At 45.8% G+C, this 14,209-nt stretch overlaps 1 protein-coding gene across 3 annotated transcripts in view; it reads left to right on the top strand.

Moving 5' to 3' along the window:
- The window catches only part of LOC126540307 (uncharacterized), a 73,751-nt gene extending 63,109 nt beyond the window's left edge, over positions 1 to 10,642 (top strand). For 2 of the 3 annotated variants that reach the window (XR_008614480.1, XM_072286605.1), the window contains 2 exons: positions 7,111 to 7,189; positions 10,299 to 10,642. Coding sequence is in view for 2 of the 3 variants with exons in the window: in XM_072286605.1 (XP_072142706.1) it covers positions 7,111 to 7,156 (46 nt within the window). In the remaining variant the exon portion in view is untranslated. The remainder of the gene's footprint in view (positions 1 to 7,110; positions 7,190 to 10,298) is intronic. The other variant, XM_055075948.1, reaches the window with a different exon arrangement.
- Positions 10,643 to 14,209: the final 3,567 nt, after the last annotated feature.

The following is a 14,209-nucleotide window of genomic DNA, read 5'->3' as shown; positions in this document are numbered from 1 at the left end:
GCGCGGCGTTTTCAAGAAAGGAAACGCAAGCAAGGCAGATGACGATTATCGTTGTGTGGCAGCGATACACCCCAAGGGGTGTAACTTAGCCTACGAGTGTAGGAAGTACCCGGCTCGCAGTGTCAAAGAAAGGAAATGTGTGCAAGACAGATGACGAATATTGTTTGCGGACAAAATACAACCCAAAGGGTGTAAACTCATTTAGACTCTAAAACAGTTGCACGTGTATATTTGCCATACAACCATAATTGTCATCTGTCTTATCCGCATTTCCTTTCTTTAACGCTGCGAGCCCATACTTCCAAGTCACGAACGGCATGCGCGTTATGCGCATGACAGAACATTCTCGACAGGAAAGTAATGAGCGCAGCGTTTTCAAGATAGGAAATGCGGGCAAGACAGATGACGATTATTGTTGTGTGGCAAATATATACCCTAAACGGTGTAAACTGTTTTTAGAGGGCAATAACGTGCGTATAACACAGGCTTCCGAGAGCGACGGCGATTTGGCGTTGCGGCTATGCCCTCTCCCTTGACGCAACACATGGCGCGCCATAGAAGCAGCTGGTGTTCCCTTTCGCCCACTGTTCGGAGGCACGCCCATGCCTTGGCGTCGCGGCCAATGGGAACTCCGTCAAGGGGCGCTCTTAACGTGCCGTCGCAGTCAATGGCAATTTAGGTGCTGCTTCGCTGCTACAGCCACAGGATGCCGGCCTTTTTGCTCAGTGAGCCACTTGACGCTTTCGCGTCAAATGTGTTTTTAAGAAACAGAGTATTGAAATTTACTCCAGTATGGCGTGGGATAAGGTTATCCTATGTTAGTGGGCCACCGCGAAAATTCCTGAAATAGATATAATCAATCATCATCATCAGCCTGGTTACGCCCACTGCACGGTAAAGGCCTCTCCCATACTTCTCCAACTACCCTGGTCATGTACTAATTGTCGTCCCTGCAAACTTCTTAATCCCATCCGCCCTCCTAACTTTCTGCCGCCCCCTGCTAAGCTTCCCTTCCCTTGGAATACAGTCCGTAACCCTTAATGACCATCGGTTATCTTCCCTCCTCATTAATTTCCTGCCCATGCCCATTTCTTTTTCTTGATTTCAACTGTCATTAACTCGCGTTTGTTCCCTCACCAAATCTGCTCTTTTCTTATCCCTTAAAGTTCCACCTATCATTATTCTTTCCGTAGCCCGTTGCGTCGTCCTCAATTTAAGTAGAACACTTTTCGTAAGCCTCCAGATTTCGGCCCCGTACGTGAGTACTGGTACCCGCCGTGGTTGCTCAGTGGCTATGGTGTTGGGCTGCTGAACACAAGGTCGCGGGATCGAATCCCGGCCACGGCGGCCGCACTTCGATGGGGGCGAAATGCGAAAACACCCGTGTACTTAGATTTAGGTGCACGTTAAAGAACCGCAAGTGGTCGAAATTTCCGGAGTCCTCCACTACGGCGTGCCTCATAATCAGAAAGTGGTTTTGGCACGTAAAGCCCCATAATTTTAGAGTACTGGTAAGACACAGCTGTTATACACTTTTCTCTTGAGGGATAATGGCAACCTGCTGTTCATGATCTGAGAATATCTGCCAAACACACCCCAGCCCGTTGTTATTCTTCTGATTATTTCAGTCTCATGATCCGGAGCCGCGGTCACTACTTGCCCTAAGTAGATGTATTCCCTTACCACTTCTAGTGCGTCACTACCTATCGTAAACTGCTGTTCTCTTGCGAGACTGCTAAACATTACTTTAGTTTTCTGCAGATTAATGATTAATCCAGATTTCTGCATTAATGCATGCTCACTGACCTGAGAGGCAAGCAGAAGGGTGCAGTTTTCTGCACCCTTCTGCTTTGCCTCCCTAGGTCAGTGAGCATGCATTGCAATAGGTCCCCCGAGTTACTAAGCAAGGCAATATCATCAGCGAAGCGCAAGTTACTAAGGTATTCTCCGTTAACTCTTATCCATAATTCTTCCCAATCCAGGCCTCTTAATACCTCCTGTAAACACGCTGTGAATAGCATTCGAGAGATCGTATCTCCCTGCCTGACTCCTTTCTTTAATGAGATTTTGTTGCTTTCTTTGTGGAGGACTGCGGTGCCTGTGGAGCCGCTATATATATCTTTCAGTATTCTTACATACGGCTCGTCTACACCCTGATTCCGTAATGCCTCCATGACTGCTGAGGTTTCGACTGAATCAAACGCTTTCTCGTAATCAATGAAAGCTATTTATAAGGGCTGGTTATATTCCGCACATTTCTCTATCACCTGATTGATAGTGTGAATATGGTATATTGTTGAGTAGCCTTTACGGAATCCTGCCTGGTCCTTCGGTTGGCAGTAGTCTAAGGTGTTCCTGATTCTATTTGCGATTACCTTAGTAAATACTTTTTTTTTAATTACGGGGTTTTACGTGCCAAAACCACTTTCTGATTATGAGGCACGCCGTAGTGGAGGGCTCCGGGAATTTCGACCACCTAGGGTTCTTTAACGTGCACCTAAATCTAAGTACACGGGTGTATTCGCATTTCGCCCCCACCGAAATGCGGCCGCCGTAGCCAGGATTCGATCCCGCGACCTCGTGCTCAGCAGTCCAACACCATAGCCACTGAGCAACCACGGCGGGTGAGTAAATACTTCGTAGGCAACGGACAGTAAGCTGATCGGTCTATAATTTTTCAAGTCTTTGGCGTCCCCTTTCTTATGGATTAGGATTATGTTAGCGTTCTTCCAAGATTCCGGTACGCTCGAGGTCATGAGGCATTGCGTATACAGGGTGGCCAGTTTTTCTAGAACAATCTGCCCGCCATCCTTCAACAAATCTGCTGTTACGTGATCCTCCCCAGCTGCCTTCCTTTCTTCCGGCGTTACTTGTGGGATTTCAAGTTCCTCTAGATTATTCTCTCTTCTATTATCGTCCTGGGTGCCACTGGTACTGTATAAATCTCTATAGAACTCCTCAGCCACTTGAACTATCTCATCCATATTAATAACGATATTGCCGGCTTTGTCTCTTAACGCATACATCTGATTGTCGTCAATTTCTAGTTTCTTCTTCACTGCTTTTAGGCTTCCTCCGTTCCTGAGAGCATGTTCAATTCTATCCATATTATACCTCCTCATGTCAGCTGTCTTATGGTTGTTGATAAACTTCGAAATTTCTGCCAGTTCTATTCTAGCTGTAAAGTTAGAGGCTTTCATACATTGGCGTTTCTTGATCAGATCTTTCGTCTCCTGCGATAGCTTACTGGTATCCTTTCTAACGGAGTTACCACCGACTTCTATTGCACGCTCCTTAATGATGCCCATAAGATTGTCGTTCATTGTCTCAACACTAAGGTCCCCTTCCTGAGTTAGAGCCGAATACCTGTTCTGTAGCTTGATCCGGAATTCCTCTATTTTCCCTCTTACCGCTTACTTATTCATCGGCTTCTGATGTAGCAGTTTCTTCCGTTCCCTCCTCAAGTCTAGGCTAATTCGAGTTCTTACCATCCTATGGTCACTGCAGCGCATCTTGCCGAGCACGTCCACATCTCATATGATACCACGGTTAGCGCAGAGTATAAAGTCTATTTCATTTCTTGTCTCATCATTCGGGCTCCTCCGCGTCCACTTTCGGTTATCCCGCTTGCGGAAGAAGGTATTCATTATCCACATATTATTCTGTTCTGCTAAGTCTACTAATAATTATCCGCTGCTATTCCTAGTGCCTATGCCATATTCCCCCACTGACTTGTCTCCAGCCTGCTTCTTGCCTACCTTGGCATTGAAGTCACCCATCAGTATAGTGTATTTCGTTTTGACTTTACCCATCGCCGATTCCACGTCTTCATAGAGGCTTTCGACTTCCTGGTCATCATGGCTGGACGTAGGGGCGGAGACCTGTACGACCTTCAATTTGTACTTCTTATTAAGTTTCACGACAAGACCTGCTACCCTCGTTAATGCTATAGAATCCCTGTATGTAACCAGCTATATCCTTATTAATCAGGAATCCGACTCCTAGTTATCGTCTCGGCTAAGCCACGGCAGCAAAGGATGTGCCCGCTTTTTGGCACTGTATATGCTTCATTTGTCCTCCTAACTTCACTGAGCCCTATTATAACCCATTTACTGCCCTCTAATTCCTCCAATAGCACTGCTAGCCTCGCCTCACTAGATAACGTTCAAGCGTTAAACGTTGCCAGGTTGTGATTTCAATGGCCACCTGTCCGGATATAATCAATACCGACATCGTAATTGGTGTTTTCTTGGCACAAATAAAGCGTCCAACTTGATGAACCATGATACGCATCTGCGATAGTGTATGTAATACGAATATTGAAGCCCGTGAATAAATTGTTTGAGACTTTTTAGCAAGCCCGTGAAGTATGTGGAAACCACTCAGGAACCAGAAGCAAGAGCCTCTAAAAAAAAGCAGCTGTACCATCTGGGTCCGAAGAATGTGTACTTTCGTTTTGGTTTTCTTGTCGACTTTCCTTGTTGCTAAGTATTACATTAAGTTCATGACAACCAGCTAGCCCATTGCGATATTTTCCTTAATTACATTTCCTTATTGTCGGACGCATGCCTAGGTAGTTTTGAATGCGGGCAACACTAGTGTTTCACTTTCATACCACCGATTTGAAGAACAGAACTTTTTGAAATAGAAAATTACGTATTACATAACGTAGGTTTATTACCGTTAACATAATATTGCACGCGACGAAAGCATTTATTTGTCTCTCCATAAATACGTGTCCATAAATTCAACAGTGCAAGAATTGGTACTAGACATGTCACCAAGCACACAAATTTATCACGCATTGCTCATGGTTGAAGATCTATGCAAAAAAATTTGAGCATAAGAAGAGATAATGTTAACTATCGAAAATACTTTAAGTACACTCCGTATAACATTCTCTGTAGCATTTCATCTGCATTGAATGCACGCTTGGAACCAAGTGCTTGCACGTAGGATTTTGAAGCCCTATACATAGAGTCCTTCATCAAGGAGTCTTCGAATTCGCATCCATATACATGAACTCACAATCTTGTACTTTTCATCAATTTTAGCCTAGTTCCATTCAGAATAACTAGCTATTATTCGGATTGTTGGTGCTTTAAAAAACAGGACACACTTGCCTACATTTTTACAGCCGCCATTGAAACTACGACAAGGAAAAAGAACCTCAAGTACGATTATAGTTCGGCACGTTAACATTTGCTGTTTCGTAACGCTTGTTAATGCTAAAATTTGGAAGAACACGCTTTACCCCATAAGCCGTCATATCAATGTTGGAGCTACGCTAAAGCTATCGCTTGATTTCATGTACTGCCATTCTCAATGATAAAGTGTGCACCTTTAGTGTAACAGCTGAAGAAATCGCTTTTGCAACATCGCCTTTTCCACGGATAGAGAGTGTGCTTACTCCACTTTATATGTAATTTCCTCTATGGTATAACTAGACAGCCTTAATGTTACTGTGTTCATGAATATAAAAAAAATCACATGTCCTGGTGACCCATATTTCCACAGAGGTCTCTACCAGAATTTTGAGTTGCATATACACCGTGTCCATAGAAAAGCCAAAAACATTTTAATTAGGTTTTGCACACGTTTTTCGTGCAGCCACAATGTTTTTATTGTTGCTGAATCAGGGGGGCTAGGAACCTCCACTTCTTGTCTGAGCTTTTTTAAAGCTATTCACTAAACTGTTTTTCTTGACACTATCAAGAATATTGAGCGGATGCGGTATTTTGTAGAAAGAATGTCTTCCTCGTTGTGCGCCTGTCATTGAACATATATGACACGGCAGCGCACTTATTGCATTCGAATATGCTTCAAAATTGGCCGACAGCACACCCTGAGAGCCTAAATATAAATTTCGGGTCACATCTTGTCATGATATTTTGTTCAAATCCTGGTATCTTCTCATCACACACCGTTTAGCCAGTTGTGGCCGACAACGGCGTAGTGCGAGGCAATGGGTAAAGAGAAGACCAGTAAATGAAGACAATCATTGCATATGTGGAACTTGACAACGCCATCTGGTATCTTTGCAACATAGTGTGGGCCTGAGTCTTCGGTAACCACATAGGTGGTGATGTTGGTCACGCCGGACCGCCGACACTCGTTACGCCATTGTCAGTGGTGGGCACTGTAAGAAGAGTTTCACTATCGTGCGTGCATTATTATACTCTGTCCCTCAAATACTCCACAGAAGCCTCCACAGTGGAGCCAGAAAGGAGCCTACTTTCGTCGTTACGATTGCACTTAGCGTCAAACCTATCACGATGGGACGCAACACTGTTGGGCTGTAAGCCGTTGTTACATTTTCTATTTCTTGCTGATGTTGCGTTGGAATGGCTGACTTTCCCTATGCGCACTCAGTGCACATATGAGGAGACAAGAGAGCACTTAATTTGCCACTGGCCTCGCTTAAACGACAGTGCAAGACTCGCCGGTGCACTTTTATAAGACCGGGCGATCTAGCTATGGCCGAAGGTCACATTCCGTGATCCTGATCTAACTCGTCATTGGTGAAAAATACGACATGAGTGCTCAACAGTACAGGAACCCGATGAAAACTGGTGCCAGATTACAGATACGCCATATCCCTCCTAAGCAGGTGATCCTTACAAACTCGTGTGCATCTCTTTCCCTCCTTCACCCCCCCATGTGTGGATTAGCAAACGGTGCAGTCCAACTTTGCTGGACTTCACTTCCTTCTCTGTCTCTTTCCAACTTAACTCCAGGAGTCGGTCTATAGACGACGTTCAACTTGTGAAAGACGGTTTACTGATCCTTGGTTTATTTACAAAATGATGGCCGAGTTTCGCGCTGTCAGGAACCTTAAAATTCATTTGGATCGGGCTGTATGGAATAATATCTGCTAAATTATTTAACGAATCATAACATAGGCAGCAGTACACGCGTCTGTCATAGCCACAGACAGGAATTGACTGGCACTGCGCAATGACTTCATAATTTCATGCCAGAGGCATTAAAATGTATATTTATTGCCTATTTTTCAACATTGTACTTTAACAATAATGACTTGTCGGCATTCGACGGGAAGCATTCCGTTAAAAAGGTGTTCACACGATACGTGTTTATACTCGTTTTCAGGATCACAAGATGCGATCCTGTTTCCAGTACTCAGCTGCACTGTTGATCGCACTGCTCGTCGGCTTTGCTTTAGCCCAACGTAAGTGTTATTATGCACGTTAAAGTCACTCAAATGCATCTTGAGGCAGCGTCTGTAGCCTATTCAATAGCGATATAAACCTGAAGTGAACAACATATTACATAGTTGTTTTTCACTATGAGGCTCCGGCAATAAAAGTGAATATGCCTATTTTTTTGCCTTGTACATTACTATTGATTTCCATGTTAACAGGTTGCCATGTTATGATTTGATTAATACAGAACAAATGCACGTTGGTAGCCAATTTGAGGCACGAACGCAAATGTTATGCCAAAGGTGGAGTGAAGTTTTCGGCAAGAACTTCATTATCAAAGATGGGTAAACTAGATGAAAAATTGGCGCCCTTGGAAAATCAGGTTCGTATGGCTGGCTGCCTGTCTCTCTTAATAAGGGGAATTCGTTAGTTTACGATAAGATCACAATTTGCCTATAAACTGTCGGAAATAGGTTGACGTTGAGTCTTTTCCAAATTAAGAAATTTTCAGCTTTGAGTAGCGGGTGCTGGCCTACGCTATGTTTACTATTCAGTAAATTAGGTTAGGCTCCTCGCCATGGAGCTCCGAAGCGGCCGCACCGTCGTGTTCTCAGCCATGGTTTCCGGTGGTACCACCCCGTTGCCACCTACACCTGCGGCGCCAACCACAACGTACGTTACGGTTCCTAGTCTCCGTGATCCTGGGATATTGTGCGCCCAAAATGACGTTGACGTCGACGACTGGCTCTGGCGATGACTGGATGGCGATGACTGGCGATGACTAGATGTATGAGCGTGTTAGCCAATGCCACCACTGGGACCCTACTATTTTGCTTGCCAATGTGATCTTTCATCTGGACAAGACACCGCGTGTCTGGTTTCGCACCCATGAGATCGAGCTCTCCAGCTAGGTCATCTTCAAACAGCGGCTTCGCGACCTATTTTGCAACCTGTCAGGTCGCCAACAGGCTGCGCGGAAAGAGCTTGCCACACGTGTCCAGTCGTCGACCGAATCGTATGTCTCCTACATACAGGAGATGCTTGCGCTTTGCCGGAAAGTCCACGAGCACATGACCGCGGTTGACAAGGTGGGCCATATCCTAAAAGGCATCGCGGACGACGCCTTCAATTTACTCGTCTAGAAAAGCGTTTCTACCATCGACGCTATCGTCAAAAAATGCCGCCGCTTCCAGGTAGCCAAAAGCCGCCGCGTCGTCCCACAGTTTTCCCGGCTCCCAAACACCCCTGCCCCGTCCTCTTGCTCCGCTCTTACGTCGCACCTCCACCACAATGTTACACGAAGGGACGAGTCAGTAAAACGAGCAACTATTTATAGTTTATATTTACAGCAGCGGTTGTAGCGCTGACCGGTTAGATTCACAGCGCGAGCCCAGTTCGTTCTTCCTCCTCTTTTCTCGAGTGATGGCGCCCACGCGCGTCGTTCAAATAATCAAATACCACACGCATGTAGCAATATGTTACCCTGAACTTATGGTTATCAAGTGGCTAGTGTGGCTTTTACAGTGTTCACGTTTATCTAGTTTTCTGCAGAAGTGCTTGGCTAGATCATAAAGACGTACATAATTTCGATCCGAACCTTTATTATAGAAGTTAAAGGTTCCTCGCAAATTTTATCACCCTAACAGCGGTGCTTGAATATACTTTAGGTTCCAGAATTTATTACAAAGCGAACGTTCACTGCACATATTGTCCACTGAAAGAACTTTCTGTGTAACGCCTTAGGAGACCTATATTAAAGCTCTCCAGTCTTGCAGTGCTGCACAATTTTTGTCCTTCTCACGTACTACAGCAAGTCCTTCCTAACACGGCCAGTTTACTGTCCCCATTCTATAACCTGTTCACCAAGGAGCGCCGTTGGAAATGGGGCTTCGCACAGCAAGATTCATTTCAGAAGTCAAACGACCCTTTGTGTGAAGCCAGAATGTTTGTACACTTCGACGTCTGACTGCCGTTGTGCCTCGAGTGCGATGCGTCGCCAAACGGCATCGGCGCAGTTTCTTTTCACCGAGTGGGGAATGTGCACAAACCCATCGGATTTTGCTCTCGAACAGTACCTAAAGTAAACGTAAACTATTCCGAGCTGAAGCGAGAATGGCTAGTTTTCAGCGTTTCCAAGTTTCGTTAAAGCTTACTTCGGATAACATTTACGGTGGTCACTGACCACAAGCCGTTGGTTGGTCTGTTTCGGGAAGATCGTCCAGTGCTCGTCAGGACTGCAACTAGATAGAATGCAGTGTTGGTCACTGTTGGTGGGAGCATACGAGTACAAACTAGAGAAAAACCTCTCTTGGACATTGTAAGTGCTGAACCCCTAAGACGGCTTCCTCCAGCGACAGCCAACGACGCATCCGACGAGATACCAGAGTCTGTGCACTAGCTACAGCAGCTCGAGGACATCCACCTTTCGTCGCAAGTGATTCTCGAGTTGGCCAAGAAGTATGCGGTACTCAGAACTGTCACAGACGTACCTTCCTTCCCGGATGCCCAAAAGCGATGGACTACCCACTGACTGAAGTCGGCGGGAAAAGGGTCTGAGACATGCCAGGCAGGCAGCCCCCGGAAAGTGCGTGAATAACCCTAATAATGTTCGTCGAATTAATAACCGTTGTTGTGATAACAAGAACGTTGTGATCACAGCTATAAAAAGTGAAGCCGTTAGCACACAAATGCATTTCTTCTACATCCACCTTTACCGTTCCTATGGTTGCAGCCGCCCGGCCACCCACTGCTGGTGGTCCAGTATGGCAAGAGTCACTAAAGCAAGGGTTATCTTCGTTTCGAATTCCTGTTAAGTATAACTTTGGTATTTCAATAGTTTAAACCAAACATCATAATTCATTCCCGCTGTGTCTTTTTTGTAATTTTTAAGACGTTTACCGGTCATTTTCTTCGCATGGTTGCGGCTAACAAATTATTATAGCAGATCCCAGCAATAAAATTGTGATTCAAACCAGATTTATGGGTTGCATAGGGAAAGGGACACCACTAGAAAGATGGGGGCAACTTTTTTAGTGACAAAAGTTGGAGATAGCTTAATACCAAAAACTCCCCATGCTCGCAGTGGCGTTGCCCCTGAGCAAATCTTCCCATGTATTCACTCTAACTGGCGCACAGCAGGTGGTTTCCCTGGTCGACGCTGCGGGCCCGGTGAGCAGTTTTCCCAGTGCAGCACTGCCTGCCCCGCAATTTGTGGCCAGCCACCGCCGCAGGCCTGCGCTTTCAAGTGCGTCACCGGGTGCGTCTGCAGACCTGGATTGATTCGCGCTTTCAACGGATGGTGTGTGCCCGAGCGCCTCTGTGTCCGAAGACAATAAAGCCTCATTAAAAACATAACTCCGTAGTCTCGTTCCGCCAGGGTATCCCTCTTGGCAAGCGATGCCTACAAGCCTACCAAGTCCCAGCCAAGAGCTGAAATGGTGTAGCGATGCGTCTAGTGAAATAAAAGAAAGTAAACTCGATCCAGCCTGGTGTGCTCGTTAACTGAAGAAATTGGAACTGGCACCTGTAACTTCTACGGAAAACGCACAGTTGGTTCCTGAAAAACACAGCATCACAGTTGAACAATTACACTTTCTAGTACGAGAAAACAAGTGCCACCACCTTTGCAACGCTGTGGATCTGCGGAATAAGCCAACCAAAATCCTGGTAGCTTGAAGGGCGCTGGTGACGGGCTAGAAGGAAAAAACATTCAAACAAACAAATAAGCTGGGCGGAAACTGGCGAGGGGGAAAAGTGGGCGCAAATATCACATCACTATTCCCGTGCCTACCAAACCTGTTCCTTAAAATTTTTGCAGACTGCCGACTATGGCTGTCATAAGTGCAGGCATACACTCATGTTTAACAGTGCTTGTAGTGAGGGGTGCGCATCAATGGAGCGTGAAAAAAATACAGAGCCAGCGTCCACGGAGCACCAATCGCAAACAAGTGCACGTAATTTGTGCTGCGACTTATCGCATCATAGAAACACCGCAATTATAACCACTTTTGCTCACTTCTTGCCACCAGAGTGTGATTGCACGCAGTTTTGGCCCCATTTTGTGACCTCAAGGTTCTAGGGGCATTTGCTTTTGTTATCCAGCGGTAATTAGGAATGCTTATCGACGTTCTCGTTCGCATAGGAGCCCGAATTTAATATATGTAATTTTTTTTTATAGTCATTGCCAATATCGTGAACATTGCAGTGTGTCGTTTACGAAACAATTTTGCCTATGTAGCGACTGGTAAGGGCGCCACACCGGTAGAACATGTCAACCTGTTTGGTTGCCGGAAAGCGTTCTCCGAGCCGTACCGTGCACCCACAAGCCACGCACCGCGAACTGTTATTTTCGTGGTCTTCGCATGTTCGCGGATATGTGCACCACACAACTACAAATGAGGCAGTTCGTGGTGACATGGGTTCGGCCTGTATCGAAGTCACAGAAGCGCAGAGTAACGTCATGTTTCAAGAAACACTCAGGAAAGTGCATAAAACAAAATGAGTGGCTAAAGTGCACAAATATATGTAAACTGCCTAAATACTGAGACAGAATAGAGGAAAAGGTCAAGGAAGCTGGCAACCAAGTGCAGGGTAGTGAAAGCGTGAATAGGTAACCAGGATTCATGAAAACAAATGTGAGAGGAACAGAGACAGTAAATTGGATGTAAAGGACTGACACACGAAATACCATGGAGCTTTACAGGAAATGCAAGAATGAAATTAGAAAGGAATATTTCTACGGTAACACAACTGGCAGTTCCTTGCTATTTGATGCCCGAACTAGTTGCACAAGGGCGAAATCATAACAAACCAAATATTCGCAACAGGATGACACACGTGTCTGTTGCAGAAAAATCCCAAGACAATCCAGCACATCCTAATGAAATATCAAGGTGTTCACCCAATGGGATCCCTATGTGACGGCCACCATCCAGAAGCGCTGGGATTTCAAGCGGGTGGAAGCATTAACCAGTCAGCAGTCGCGATAATCAAGCGACGTTTAGAATATTGATGAAAAAAAAGCAGGGAACACATTGATAGGACCGGATCAGTTAGAGGCATAGATAACCGTACAAGGTAGACGTTGAGTTTTTATGAAAGAGAGAAAATATTAACGAGATATAGGCAAAGTGCTAGACTGATAAGCTTGCATAGCTTACATGATTAGCTCAACCAGGCTTATTGTGCCATTGTCCTCAATTTCAAGCACAAAGACAATCTTTGTCCAACACATTGAGCAAATTAGATGATCGTCCTCTGAGCGAACAGACAGTACTAGAGCACCGTTGCGACCCATCATCGGCTCAGAAGGCAGTGAAGGCACTTTTGTGCTTTCTCAGGACTTCTGGTTTGCGCGAGCAGCTATAACTCACGTGCTGTCCGTACACGCATCTACACTTTCTCTCTCACTTCTCTCTTTTCCCCTTCTCCCTTTCTCCAGCGTAGGGTAGCCTATTGACTGGTTAACATCCCTGCCTTCCTAAATTCCCATCTCTCTTTCTCTCTGAACCAGGCAATGTGACCAGGGCGCTATAACGTAAAGCTATTCCCAACTTTTCCAATTCTGCAATAAGCTCTACGCGTTTGGTCAAAAACTTTTTCGGACCATCCCTACTTCGCCTGTCTGTCACGCGGCGTCACGAAAACCGCGATAGCTCCAATCTTATGTGACGTGTACGCACTTTTTATGCGTGATTCGACCGAATAAAAAAATAATTATTTCTGATTCGACTCCTTTTTGCCATTAACCCTCTGCTATTGGTTAAAAGGCTGCAGGATGCCCCCACTTCACCTGTCTGTCACGCGACTTCACAAAACCGCGAGAACTCACCACGTCAAAGTGGCGTGTACGCGTTAACCATGCATTATTATGCCGAACAAAACTAATGTTTTTTTTTTCTTCTGAGTAGCCGGAGACTGCTTCGTTTCGAAAAGAAGAGAAGATGGCTGCCCGCCGGTCTCTCAGGTACTGGCTACTCGCACCTTTCGGAGGGCATGGATTTATTTGCGTACAATAAAGCTTTTTGCGTGGCAATATACCGTTATCGAGCCCTTTCGGTACGTATACGACATCGGTCTACCATCGCTTCTTTGTTGAGGATCCCTTCTGGCGGGATTTTTAACCTTCAGTTGCACGCCGCCGCGATTTTAGACAAGCTACCGCAAACTAAGTGAGGGGAAGCGGACCAATGACAGACGCCGGCACCACCCCCTCCATGCGGTTATCTATTATGAGTGCGCTGGCTCGGCCCATTCAAAACCCTCTCCACTTGAGCGTGCTCCTCGCCTCTTGTCAGCCAATTAGATAAGAAAAACTGCTCGATGTAGGCAATGTTATTCGTTTCGAAAGCAAAAAAAAAAAAAGTGACCTACAAATGAGCAGAGCGTTTGATTGGGCTGTTAAGGCAACGCCGCCGGTCAACGCCCGATTCTTGCATCAGTGGTTGCGTAAATTTGACGTCAGGAGATTGGAATAAATACGTATTGGAATAGTTTTACGTTATAGGGCCCTATATTTGTCACCGCCCCGTTTCGACGGGGATGCCAAGAAATAATCTTCTTTGGCGTTCTTGTGCAGCTCACGAAGTCGTAGTCTACACTGTAAACACAAATGAGCCCATATGGGCGTTTTAACAGTTGATATGCCATTTCCCCCCCCTAGCTTAAAATGAGTACTCCCACGAGAAGAAGTAAAATAAGCTAGAACCATTATTATACCCCCGACCCCATTTGAAGGGGCATTTCGGTTGTAAAATGGGGGTTTTCAAGGAATAACGGTGGCGTAGGGGAAATTGAGACGAGCCAAACAGAGAAAAGAATAACTCAGCCATGACCAACAAGGCAGTCAGCCGCAGCGACAATTTCAGTAGGATTATTTCTGCAGTCAGATTCGAAATATCCCGCGCAATGTGTGTCGGCGCTGTTTTTCTGTTCGGAGTAGCCGCGCCTTGGTGCTGCAGAGGACGCCGAAGTCGGAACTACGCGCGGAGGAACACCAGCGCTTCGGAGCGCGCGCGCGCGCGCTGAAAGCTGTGATCGAGCAGCCA

Source organism: Dermacentor andersoni, chromosome 2 (genome assembly GCF_023375885.2).
Source record: "Dermacentor andersoni chromosome 2, qqDerAnde1_hic_scaffold, whole genome shotgun sequence".
NCBI lineage: Eukaryota > Metazoa > Arthropoda > Arachnida > Ixodida > Ixodidae > Dermacentor > Dermacentor andersoni.
Note: the sequence above shows the minus strand (reverse complement) of the source record. Positions and strands in the feature narration are given on the sequence as shown.